We start from the raw sequence: 13,208 nt of genomic DNA on the forward strand, positions 1-13,208 counted from the left end.
ATATTAATCAAATTTAATGAAAATTAACGAAGAGTAAATTCGTAAAAAATTTATCAATTTAAAGAAATTTATCACATGTGTATTTAGATTAATATTTCGTAATATTAATATAAGTACGAAATAAGTACTCATATCGAATTTACTAATTGTCGAGAAAAATAACGAAAATATAGAAAGAGAAAAAGAAGAAGAGCACGTTTGTGCGGAACACGAAACGAAAACGGACAAAAGACCGCCTGAAAATTGCAGTTCGCGCACAGTCGTCGTCTTGTCTGAAGAGGAGTTGCAACGGATCTCACTCCCACTCCAGTCCAGTCCACCTCAGGTTCAAACCCCATCTCTCTCTCTCTCTCTCTCTCTCTCTCTAGCACAGAGGTTGTCGCTCTCCCTTCCTCCCTCTCGCTGTCTCTCTCTTAATAACTCTCAGGCCATACTTCGTTGTTGGGTGGGTCTGAGAGGGTCCGAGCTTCGTCCATTCGTTTCGGGGAGGGGGGGTTGGCGACAGCGGAGCCCCGTGAAAGTTTTCATGTGAAGTTTCGCAATTGGGTCGGTCTGGTTTCGCCTTTTCGTGATCCAGTTCAGGTGATTGGAGTGCGTTCGGTCTCTTTCCCCGTCCTTTTCCACCCCCAGACAGCCCCCTTTTGTGCTGTCAGCGGTCGCTGCATTGCATTCCTCCTCCTCCTCCTTTCTTGCGCCGTTCTTGGGTTTCCCTTCTCTCCGGCACGGATGTGGTGGGATCTCTTCTAGGGCTTTCGGGAGGCGGAGGAGGGTTGGAGAGATTCGCGGTTGCGAATCCGGGGTGTTCGCCGTTTTGCACGTGGGAGGAGAAAGCTCGTGTACCCTGAAAGCGAAGCGGTCTAAGAAGCATTAAAGCTCCTGTCTTTTCTGGGATTGAATTGATATCAAGGGACTGTGCATCTCATTTATGTGTTTTCGTCTGCGACTTCGAGAAGGGAGCCGTTATCCACGCGAAGTACTCGGCGAATTTAAACGGAATCTGGAAGAAGTTGGGGGCTCTGACTAGGAAAAAGAGAGACTTCATGGAAATGAGAGTCTCGTTTATGATGGGCAGATGGTGAGTCGACGAATTTCGGCTTTGTGTGGGGGGGTTGTGTGATGGTCTGAACAATCTTTCGACGTTCTGCAGGATCTACCACATAATTTGAACTTCAGAGAATGCGATATCCTGTGATTTGTTTCCTTATCAACCGAGATACTCTGCCTTGGGGGCGTTAATGTTCTTAAGATGACTAGGGCCGTCCGAAACAGGGTCCTTAAGGATGTGAATGGTGATATAAGCGACCATCTTCGGAACCACATCCACTTGACTAATTGCATTCATCTGAAGAACCATATGCACAAGCACAGCCCCATGTTGGCTGACAGGTCTTTGATGAGAGATCTCATCGTCCTTCAGAGGTCGCGATCTCTCAGGGACCCATCTGCTAGTCCTCCCTCATGGCATTCTCCTTCCGTGGCCGACCTTCTCACCAAGCATGGTGGGAAGGATATCATTCAGGAAGGAAGAAGGTCAGTTGGCATTGAGCGGCCGAGGCAAGGAAGGAGGTTATCAGGAAGCTCGCCGCAGTTTGCTGGTTTAACAGCATCAAGAGTTGATCCAGGAGAGGACAATGAACGTGATGATGCGGCACCGGTAGTTAGTGAGCAGAGTAGCAAGAGTGAATTGCGTGATTCTAGAAGAATTAGGAGAGAACACGTTCGGAAAAGCAGTAAAGAGGATTTTTTCGGTGGGAATGAGGATCCTATACTAGGTATGGATGGAAATGAATCTCTCCGTGACATTTTTTCCGGAAAATCTGACTCTAGAGAAAGAAAGTACAGAGAAAAGGGAAAACGTGTTCAAGATTCTCAAGTCAAGACCCTATCTGAGCAGTTGAATGATGTTCGGATAGATAGTGATGATTTGGCATCTTCTAACATTCATCCTCAAGGAAGAAGTTTGAGAATGGAGAAATTTAGCAGGGAACCTGAAAGTGGTGCTCGCAAATACGGTAGCACTTCTAATAGGGTAAAAAGGCGCAAGTTCCGTGGGGCTAAAAGAAGTCGTGCTGCAGTAGCTTCCAGAGATACTGTAGCTCATAATGAAATGTCTGTGGCTTCAAATTCTCTAGCTCACGATTCTGTGCGGCCAACGCATCACATGGAGGAGGAGGAAGAAGAAGAAGATTACGGGGGCCAAAATGTCACTAGAGCTCCTAGGAATGGGTGTGGGATCCCGTGGAACTGGTCAAGAATACATGACAGAGGCAGAACATTTCTTGACATGGCAGGAAGGAGCTTGTCTTGTGGCTTGTCAGATAAGAAAGGGAGTCCAGCTTCTCGGAGGAGAGGTTTAGCTAACATTCCGGTGGATTTGGACAGTGCAAGCTCATCCATGAAATCTGATGCAGAAGCATTGCCTCTACTCATTGGGTCACAGGACAGCACTGAAAATGTCGATAGGGGACATGATTATTCTGGAGAGTTAGGCATTTTTGCTGATCATCTGCTGAAGCATGATGTGGATTCTGACCTTGCTTCTGAAGCTAGATCAGGCAACCGAAGCAGACCGAGACGGCAGCAGCATCGACACCAAAATCTGACCCAAAAGTACATGCCTAAAGCTTTCAGAGATCTTGTTGGACAGAATCTGGTGGTGCAAGCTCTCTCTAATGCTGTTAATAGACGAAAGATTGGGTTACTGTATGTGTTTTATGGACCCCATGGCACTGGAAAAAGCTCTTGTGCTCGCATATTTGCTAGAGCTTTGAATTGCCAATCCTCAGAGCGTCAAAAACCTTGTGGGTATTGCGGTTCCTGTATTGGTCATGATATGGGAAAAAGTCGAAATATAAGGGAAGTTGGTCCTGTTAGTAATTTTGATTTTGAGAGCATTATGGATCTCCTTGACAGCATGATTGTGTCAAAGCTGCCTTCAGCATACAGAGTGTTCATTTTTGATGAATGTGATACACTTTCTTCTGATTGCTGGAGTGCTATAATAAAGGTCATTGATCGGGCACCCAGGCGGCTGGTGTTCATTCTTGTCTGTTCAAGTCTTGATGTTTTACCCCATGTGATAATATCTAGGTGCCAGAAGTTCTTTTTCCCAAAGATTAAAGATGCTGATATCATATATACTCTACAATGGATCTCATCAAAAGAGCATTTAGAAATTGATGCTGATGCTCTGAAGCTTATTGCATCACGATCAGATGGTTCACTAAGGGATGCGCTGATGACTCTAGAGCAATTAAGTTTGCTTGGGCAGCGAATCTCTGTCATGCTCGTTCAGGAACTGGTGAGCTACTTTTTTTTCTGCAAATGATAAATAATATTGTTGAAATTCCATACCATTCACTGCTTAACATAAATTAACTCTGTAGCTCTCTGTATGAACATTCTTTCTTCCTCTATATGATGCCTTAATTGGTGATAAATGTGAGCATTATGATTCGTTAAGGTTTATGGAGGTTTTGATGGTCCGGCCTTCATTTTGTTGGGGTTTAAATAGTAAACCCTGCATTTATATATGCATTTAAATAGGTGGGAAATATTCCCACAATTTCTACCTGATATTAGAGCTGGAGATCCTATATTGTGTTTTAATATCTTTAGGCCCCCCTCTTTTGTCTCTCCATTTTAGATCAATTTCAACACTTAATTTTAGGCCAAATCTCAGCTTATGTGTTAGAGGAACTATTAGGGCATTTAGACATTATTAAACCTTGTCTCCATCTAATAGTTTGAGCTTTCAAATAAGTTGCTGTTCTCTCAAAATTTTCACAGTTTCCGTGCATGGTTCTTCTGTATGATATGCTTTTCATAGAACTAGATCATGCCCTAAAATTTGTTTTCAGGATTGGGTGAACATTCTATGCATGAGCTCCACTTACTGTCAATTTACTGGTTGGTCTGGAGCAAAACTTCATAGAGGTGGAGATTTTAGTGAACAGAAATTCGATGTTCATTAAAATGTTTTTGTTTTCTGGTGGAGACATCTCCAAAGATACTTGGACGGCCTTTTCCCAATTTACTCTGTAACATTTGAGAGTTAAGAGACTTTCTCAGTAAATCCTTCACAATCAAATATTTATAGAAGATTTGGAAAATTTATGTGCATTATTTGATAAATCAAGGCATTGATTATCCCGTATAGTGCTCATGTGGATTCTGATTTAAATGCAAAAAATTCATAAAAAGAAGGTTGTTTGTAGAAGGTGTGGAAAAGTTATGTGCATTATTTGATTAATCATGGCATTGATTGTCCAGTATAGTGCTCATGTGGATTCTGATTTAAATGCAAAAAATTCATAAAAAGAAGGCTGTTTGTATATGCTTGATGTCTTGCTTGATTAATGATAAGCATCAATAACGGAGTTGTGATTTTAGTGGTATTTTTTTAGCTTAAAAGAAATACCTCTTGCTTTCCCTCCAAATTTTTCAAGACATATTATTCAGATTTGAAAAAAAGAACATGCAAAGAAAATTGTAAATAAATCAATAATTGTACGTTTTGAAAGGTTGAGGTGTTCGACATTAAATAATAAATCGTTCTATTTCTAATGGCATTTTTAAGGTTTCGAAGGGACTCTTCAATTGAGTAACACGGCAGTATATTTTCAAAAATTTTGGTAGGGCTTAATGATTCTTCTGGTATGTTTGATATGATTACATCTACATTCTAAATTTTTAGGCAAAAGCAGTTTGTGACTGTCTTTATGGTGGAATTGATTTTACAAAAGATGATGAGACCTTGAAGTGTTTTCACGAACCTGACTACGAATTGTTCTTAAATACTTTCCGGCTTTTTGAAAATGTTGAGCACTTGTTTATGTAATTAAAAATCATCTAAGGAATTTCGTAAAACTCTGTAATAACAGTTATTATGGAATGCATAATAAGGTAAAAAAAATGAAATAATTGGCATTTTTGTACTTAGTGAAGACGAATTTCAAATTGCATCTGGCCGACAAACTTCTGTTTGTTATTGCAACGGAAGACTTGCCAGTTTTGGTTCCTCCGAAGAGGCCACTTTTGAAGTAAGAAAAAGAAGAAATTCCAATAGAAGGGTTTCTATCTCCTTGCCCCGAAAGATGTGACATGAGTAAACTTCTATTTCCGTGAACAAGACGTACATGAGACGTATATGATATAACTATGATTCGAACAATGTACGGTGCATTCTCAAGAATTGTCAGTCTTAATAAGCCCATTACTTCTCTTGTGAAGTAGCTGTGGTAGACTGCTTTCTCATTCATATATTGTTTTATCTAAAATTTCTCAGGTTGGGCTCATCTGTGATGAGAAATTGGTTGATCTTCTTGATTTGGCAATATCAGCGGACACAGTTAACACTGTCAAGAATTTGAGAGTGATAATGGAAACTGGTGTTGAACCGTTAGCCTTGATGTCACAGCTGGCTACAGTGATCACAGATATACTGGCGGGAAGCTATGATTGGACAAAAGAAAGGCATAGAAGGAAGTTTTTTCGACGACAACCATGTGAGTTTGAATGTATCATCAGTGTCAAACATACTTGATCGACTTTCACATGTGGTGTTTCCTTTCTGCTTATTAACCAATTCATCCATTTGATTCTATACCACATTATTAAGACGTTAATCCAAGTTCAATAGAGCTTTTAACTTCCATTTTGTTGGTCCACCTTTTATCTTCATTAGCTGTTCTGTTAATCAATATTGAGGTTCTAAAAGGTGTTGCTTATTCATGAAGGTGCTTTTCTTTACTTCACACTGTATTTGGTCTAGTTAAGCCAATCCACAAAATACTTACCGAGCTTCCCTTACATAATGCGACTTTATCCGTACTTTCTTATATATGAGAACTATTATTTGGGGTTTACAGGAATGGAATCGGTGTATCTTTCATTGAGGATGTTTATACATCAATTTGAGCACCCTATGCTTGTACATGCTTCAGAAATAGTTGTCTTAGTCCTTTTTTTGTTCCTGACAACAAAATTTATTGATTGCAGTAACCAAAGAAGACATGGAAAAACTACGCCAAGCTTTAAAAACTTTGTCTGAAGCTGAAAAACAGTTGAGGATGTCCAATGATAAATTGACGTGGCTAACTGCCGCATTATTGCAGCTAGCTCCTGATCAACAGTACCTGTTGCCTAATTCTTCTGCAGAGACAAGCTTTAATCACAGTCCTTTGCCTGCGAACAATATAGGTTTTAGAGAGACAATTGGGCAAGCTGGTGAACATGCTGTCGTGCATACGAGCAAGAGAGGCATTTCAGCAAATGATAGAATGCTAAAGGCCAATATTGGAAGTTCCTCTAAAATTCATAACAGCAACGAAAGCAAGGGTATTAGAGTAGACATGGCTGGACAAAGGAGCTTTGGCCTGGCTCCTCAGCAGGCATCTTCACAAGCCGATGGTGTAAGTACAAGCGGCAGGCCTGTTATTGGCAAAACTTATAAGAATGTCCAAGACATATGGTTGGAAGTACTTGAGAGGATCCAAAGTCCTAGCATAAAGGAGTTCCTATATCACGAAGGGAAGTTAGTTGCAGTCAGTTTTGGGGCAGGTACATTCTTTTGCTAATTGCAATCAACAATATATTCTAAGTTGGACTCTAGGATTGTTATAAATCATTGGGTTATCTTAGTTGGCCCACTATACTTTAATTTTTTTCGATTCAATCGTTCTTTTTGAGTGGTGGTAGAAACTGATTGAAAGACTTCAAGATCTATGTAGAGTGACCCATTTGAAAGAAATTAAAGTCAATGGTTTGAGGGTAAGTCACCCCAAAGTTGAATGAGTATTGGTGTAACTTTCTTCAGATACTTAATTGATCCTAGATTTTTACCTGTATAAGGGTGCGTTCGTTTTGCGGAAAATGAATGATTTGGAAAACATTTTCCTAAAACTAATCGCTTGTATTTCTTAAAAAATTAATGAATGGAAAAATTTTTCATCACCCACGAAAGTAATTAGGCATAGATTGTTATCGATGATGAAAACATTTTCCGTTGACTCATTTTTCTAAATGATATAAGCAATCATTTTCTGGAAAATGTTTTCCAAATCAGCCATTTTCCGTGAAACGAACGAACCCTAAATTTTGTTTGGATTGGAGCATGTTTAACACTTCAGAATCTGTTCTAGCCACTATAAGATGGAATACGAGTTGTATTTGGGTAGCCAATCTGGATAGGGTCAACAGCTGCTTCTTTAGTGCATGTGTTTTTTTGATGTTGAAATTATAGTTGGACACCCATTGAGTAAATCATATTTAATATGGGGGTCATTTTGTGGATATGAGTTTGAAGTTACACCATTTTGCTTTTAAGATGTAAATTGCAAAGAAGTAATGATCTTAAGGACCTTTAACTTGTATTTGTAATTTGAATGGTATGCTTATTCAACATTGATTTATAGACAAGCAGAATGTGAGCATTTGGAGTTATCATACAAGTCATGAGTAAGAATGTTTCATGTAGTTCCAAATTTGGCAATATAAACGAAAGGTGTTGCTATACATAAGAACTGTGTTTTATTGAATTTGAACTTCGCAAAATTCTAAGGAAAAGTGGAATATAGGATTTTGACATTAATGAAAAATATGATATTAACATGCATGCAAAGAGAGCAATTGACAATCAAAGATAAGCATGAAATACTCAGATTTAAAAGCATAAAACTTTAGCATCTCTAGTTCAAAGTACCCATTTGTTATAAATGAAGGAATCATTGAGTTTTATTTAAAGAGGATACAATAAATTTCCTGAGAAATGATGTTCCCATGCAATAGATAGATCATTTCTCAGTCTATAGAGCAAAGGATTGAGATTCAACTGTCATAGCTGGAACTCCCGGCGGATTTGATCTTGTAAGAGAGCTATCACTCGGGAATTTGGCTATTCCTTTATTAATGCTGTAAATCTATATGTCGTATTGCCTTCATTTGAGAGGAACATAGGCTCAAAATTTATCAAAGATGAGGATATATGGTTGACAAGGTGGTGATGAATAGACTAAGGACTTTGATGAGCTTTTTCTTCAATCTTTAAGTAAGTTTATAGATGATGTACTTTCTTTTTAGCTAGTGGAGATCTTGCATCTGGGATAGTAGAAGTGGTAATTGAGTGGAAATTCTATAATTCGTGTTTACTTTGCAAAAAGTGACAAACATAATGTAAGATGTGCCTTGCTAAGGCAGCTAGAGAAAATTTGTCCTGATTTGACTTAATTAATGAATCAGCCGGAGTGAGAATTTAGAATAAAAAAGGTGCACCAAGGAATTTTTGTAGGTATTTCACAAGAAGAGGTTTAGGGGGTTGGTGTATTTAATATCTATCTGCTATCAAGGTTTTGATGGAAGTTTTGAGAGGATCTAAGGGAACAGTGATATAGAAAATGAACTGTCTTGTAAATATATTTTGGACCCATACTGGGAGATTCTATGAAGAAATCATAAAGAACTATGCAGGGATTGCTGGTGTGTGTGAGAGAGACTTGAAGAATATTGATGTAGATGAGTAATAAATACTCACGAGAAAGTGACGAGACGATGATGTAGAGGTATACCTGAAGAAAACACGATTTACTGATTGATCAGTTGTCAATGATGTATGCCACGGTGCAACTTATTGTTACCACAGACCGTAAGAAGATCGAGTGAGGTTCTTATTTCACTGGCCTGTGAACCTGCATTAGTTACCATGGAGGAACTGACATGACATGCAAGAAGAAGAGCTATGATGTATCATGACATAAGCTTAAATTTGTACCATATATGAAGCAACAGTGCAAATTAGCCTAGGCAGGAAATTGGAGGATATTGCTGGTGTGTGAGACTTGAAAATTGATATAAATGAAATATAAATACTCACAAGAAAGTGACGAGACGATGATGTAGATACATACCTCAAGAAAACACGATTTACTGATTGATCACTTGTCAATGATGAATGCCACGGTGCAACTTGCTACTACTCTGGACAATAAGAAGAACGAGGGAGGTTCTTATTTTACTTGCCTGCGAACCAGCATGAGTTCATCACTAGTTGTCTACACCATGGAAGGACTCACATGACATGCAAGAAGAAGTGCCGTAATATATCATCGTTGTTGCAATACATTAAGGAACTATGCAAATTAGCCCAGGCTGGAAATTGGGGGGGGGGGGGGGGGGGATAGTGACAGATATAATTAGTGATCAAGGGGTTGTTGGTCTGATATTTACCTGAAGGAAAGGAGGCTTTAGTGCAAAATGGTGACGCTCTATAATGGCTATTTTCGCCACAATGGGCCAATTTTCATGAAGAATGAGGTTTTTGAGTAAACGTTCTACAAAGAGTCAAAAGAATGTTTAAAGGTGAGAAGGGAATAATATGGGCACGGTCTTGGATAATTAAGATTATCATATTGGAAAAGGCAAGTTGAAGTGATTATAGTCTTTTATCAGGGGATAGAAATTCGAAACCAATCCTGGGCTTGAAAGAGAAACGTAGAATAGAACTGATCAAGACGGAAACAAAAGAAATCAGGTGACCTTATTCAAGGGAAACTCAGTGATGCGAGATTGAGAATAGTCCCAACCCCTATCTATGGAATAAGCTAGGTGGTTAACGCAGATTAGGTTGATATTGGGAACATATAAATGGCCTAGATGATCATTTTATGATCCGGTTACCCAATGTAGGATTAGTCGAGTTGAATAAATGTTTCCCAAATTGACATGAATCTCTTTTATGAATATTACAGATATGTTACCGTATCAAAGTTCAAAGCTTGATTTTCTTTATGCCTCATGGAAAGGTTGCTACGCTTTTCATAATAGTTCAGCCGATTTTACTTAACTGATTGTTACCTTTCGAAATAAGGTTTAGTGTTTTGGTTCAAAATTTGTCATACTTGCTAGATATTTTCTTTGTTTTGGTGCATTTACATCTATACTTGGTGGATTCTCTAGAGATGCGGCAAATATTTTCTTTATGTTGTTTCCTGCAATGAAATAAAGACATTTATTAGCAGGATATAGTCAAGGGCACAAAAGAAAATCTATGTTTTCCAGTTGTACTGCTAAGTCTAATTGTATTGTCTTTTAATGGCTCAATTTTGCAGCTCCAACTGTGCAGTTGATGTTTAGTTCACATCTGACTAAAAATACGGCAGAGAAATTTGGGCGCCACATCTTGCAAGCATTTGAGTCTGCTCTTGCATCACCGGTGACAATCGAAATTAGATGTGAGCCATATAAAGATATGGCAGCTGGAGCTAATGCCCCTCTAAACTTACCTGCACCCACAAACGGTTCATCTCATATCAGAGACTCCACTGGCATCAGCGGTCAGCCTCATCTTGAAGTGGGTAAAAGTGAAATAGTTGAACTAGAAGCTTCCTCTAGAGAGCTTAAGCAAAATGAGCACGTCAATAACAATGCGAAATTTGACCAAGGAGGCCTGGAAGTAGCTTCCCACATTAATTTGCCACCTTCATTTCTGGAAAGAGTAAAATCTAGTGAAAGGAACCCAAGCCGGAGCATTGTGAGAGGCAAGGTGTCCCTTGCACATGTAATACAGCAAGCTGAAGGATGCTCACAGCATAGTGGCTGGTCGAGACGGAAAGCAGTTTCTATCGCCGAAAAGCTTGAACAAGAGAATCTGTAAGTGTTGTACTTTTCTTATGTTCAGAGAAAATGTACTTTTATCTTTTTTCCCTGATTGAGTTTGTTTCCAAATTACTCAGTTTCTGTTACTGAATTTGCAGTTGCCAGAATATGATGTGTACGTTCGAATTTTATATTTGAAAACAAGAAAAAATGAATTTGTCAAATAGGATGTACTTCCATGTCCCAGTCGCCAGAATAGAATGTATGTTAGATTTGAAGCCTTTTGCGAAAACTATTTAGAACTAGAAATTTAAATGAGTGGTTCGTTTCATATGCCTTTAAAGAAAATGCCGTCTCAAATGGCAATGTTCTGATTTGAGTTGCATGTGGAACCATTTGATGAGATGTATAGTACAATGGCTGCAGCTAATATATTATTGTTGCTATACTGTTGATTGATGGGAAAACATGATTTCTCGACATTGCAGGAGACTCGAACCTAGGTCTAGAAATTTGCTTTGCTGGAAGACATCTAGAGCAACTCGTAAAAAGGTAATGATCGATAAACTTAATTCCGTTTGAATTTCCTTTGATGGTGGGGTTACTAAACATCAAATCTCTTCAGTATGTGCGATGCACGTATTTAATTTATTTTATTTATATCTTCAAGGAGATGAGAGTGTGACTGAGATGGCATTGGGTAGTAGATAAATGGAAACTATCCCAACTCAACCGTCATTAAGTATCTTGTATTTTTAGCGCTTATTGCAAATATTAATAGAAGGTAATGACGCGGTTTAAAAGCAAATCCAAAAGCTCCGAACTGAAAATAGGCTAGTCAGTTAATTAGATTCCAGGCTGTGATGGGCTTCATTGCTAGGATTCCTTCATGTTCATCCTTACCCTTGTAAACTTTATCTTTTCATTTTATTTATTTATTTTTTTTGGAAATCTTAGTACAAGCTTGTTCCCCTTTGTTGGTTCAAGTTTCCCAGATAAAGGCAATCTTTGATAATTGTGAAGCCAATTTCTTTGCTATATTTCACAGTTTCTTGGGTAGTCTCTGCCCTTCATGGTATCAAAATCAGCTCCTTTTTTTGTCAGGTCTGGGTTACAAATTTGTACCCAACTCAATTAGTGAATTTGTCTGGATGTCCATGGTTTTTGTTCATAGTTAGAGTTTCAACTTCTTGTTCTGGAGCTTCAGAAGGTCATAAATTCGCTCCACATTCAGTGGCTGATTATCTTCGACCGATCACGCATCATTTAAGCTTTCGTTTTTTAACATACTCAAAATAGTGAGATTTACTGCCAATCATAGAATTGAGCAGTGTAGAGGCATTAAAAACAGGAATACCAGTGACCTTTATCGAGATTGTGTTCTGCCTGAAACATAGTTTTTGAGCATAAACTCAATGCGATATGGTTTGTTGCAATTTGCTGTTTGTAATCATGAATTAGATTGTGGGATTTGCCTTGATGAATTTGGCTGTTGGAGTGGAGACGTAACTCTGTATCGAAGACAACTTGAACTTGTAGTGGGACCAGACCTCCACTTTCCTTTAGTTTTTGAGCAAATAAATAACTGGCTTATCAAATAAAGAAAAGCCTTAAAATAACAATCTGATCATTATAACCAGTGAATCCTCTGAGCCAACCTGCATTTTCTTTTTGGAATGTGATCATTAAATGGAGCAACCGATCACTGTGATTACTTTGTCATATTATTGTGATCCAGCTATCTGTCTATGAGTAGTAGCTTCTTTATTTAGGGAATTTCCATCTTTTCACTCCTTGTTTGAACAAGACATTTAAGCAAGGTGATCAAGTTTCTAGAGTCACTAGTCTTGTTCGTGGGCGGAACATGCTGCAAATGCTTTAGTTTTGACTCAAGGTACACTAGCTTATTGTGTTACTTACTATCTGTTGCATTTGCAGCTCTCTCGCTTGAAAATTAGAACGAGGAGGCCACACGCACTGCTGAAGTTTGTTACCTGTGGGAGGTGTCTATCAAGTAAGTCTTCGAGATAATTCATTGGGAATTCTTGGGATGTAAAATCTGCGGCTGCCTTCAACTTAGTAGAATCTACAAGAATTTTCTGCTAGATTGAAAGTCGATTTTATTAGTCTCGTCTGTTTAGATTGAATAATAAGGTGAGGTATATTGACTGGAAGTTGTAGGAACAGAAATTATTAGCTCAGTTTATTTTTAATGAATTTCATTAGATTCAACTTTTCTTGCAAGTTTGCTTTTCATTTAACTTTCAATTCTTTCTTTTCTTTTGTACCATTCTTACATGATTGGAGATGAAAGAGACATTTGCAGACGCTTATCATTAAAGTCATACAGAGATCAACTTGTGATTAATATATATGATTGTCCTTAAAGAGCGCAGTTATACCAGTATGAGCTTTATCTCCAGACAACTGTTTTATTATGTTGAATGTATAGTAATGAATATATAAAATCATTGAAGTTTGAGTAAAGATACACTCAAGTGCTGGCACCTGAAATTTGCATTGGCAATTGGCTACCTGTACATTATATTAAGTTCCAAAGGTTTTCTTCTGTGTCTATCCTTATATCTGCCAGAATGGAGAAAGAGAAATTAAGCTGC

At 38.4% G+C, this 13,208-nt stretch overlaps 1 protein-coding gene across 1 annotated transcript; it reads left to right on the plus strand.

Moving 5' to 3' along the window:
• Nucleotides 1-399: 399 nt before the first annotated feature.
• Nucleotides 400-12,822, plus strand: LOC115662018 (protein STICHEL-like 3). Its single transcript, XM_030584192.2, has 6 exons — nt 400-3,301; nt 5,288-5,507; nt 6,001-6,561; nt 10,104-10,644; nt 11,079-11,142; nt 12,529-12,822. The coding sequence occupies exons 1-6, from the start codon at nt 1,247-1,249 to the stop codon at nt 12,619-12,621; spliced, it is 3,534 nt and encodes a 1,177-aa protein (XP_030440052.2). The 5' UTR covers nt 400-1,246; the 3' UTR covers nt 12,622-12,822.
• Nucleotides 12,823-13,208: the final 386 nt, after the last annotated feature.

This window comes from Syzygium oleosum, unplaced genomic scaffold (genome assembly GCF_021117445.2).
Source record: "Syzygium oleosum isolate NSW1041296 unplaced genomic scaffold, Sole_v2.1 Sole_v2.18, whole genome shotgun sequence".
Lineage (NCBI taxonomy): Eukaryota > Viridiplantae > Streptophyta > Magnoliopsida > Myrtales > Myrtaceae > Syzygium > Syzygium oleosum.

Excerpts from the sequence above, each read along its gene's own strand:
- LOC115662018 (XM_030584192.2), top strand. The coding sequence starts at position 1,247 with ATGACTAGGGCCGTCCGAAACAGGGTCCTTAAGGATGTGAATGGTGAT. Across the intron at positions 3,302-5,287 it reads TCATGCTCGTTCAGGAACTG|GTTGGGCTCATCTGTGATGA; the intron begins GTGAGCTACTTT and ends AAAATTTCTCAG. Across the intron at positions 5,508-6,000 it reads GTTTTTTCGACGACAACCAT|TAACCAAAGAAGACATGGAA; the intron begins GTGAGTTTGAAT and ends TATTGATTGCAG.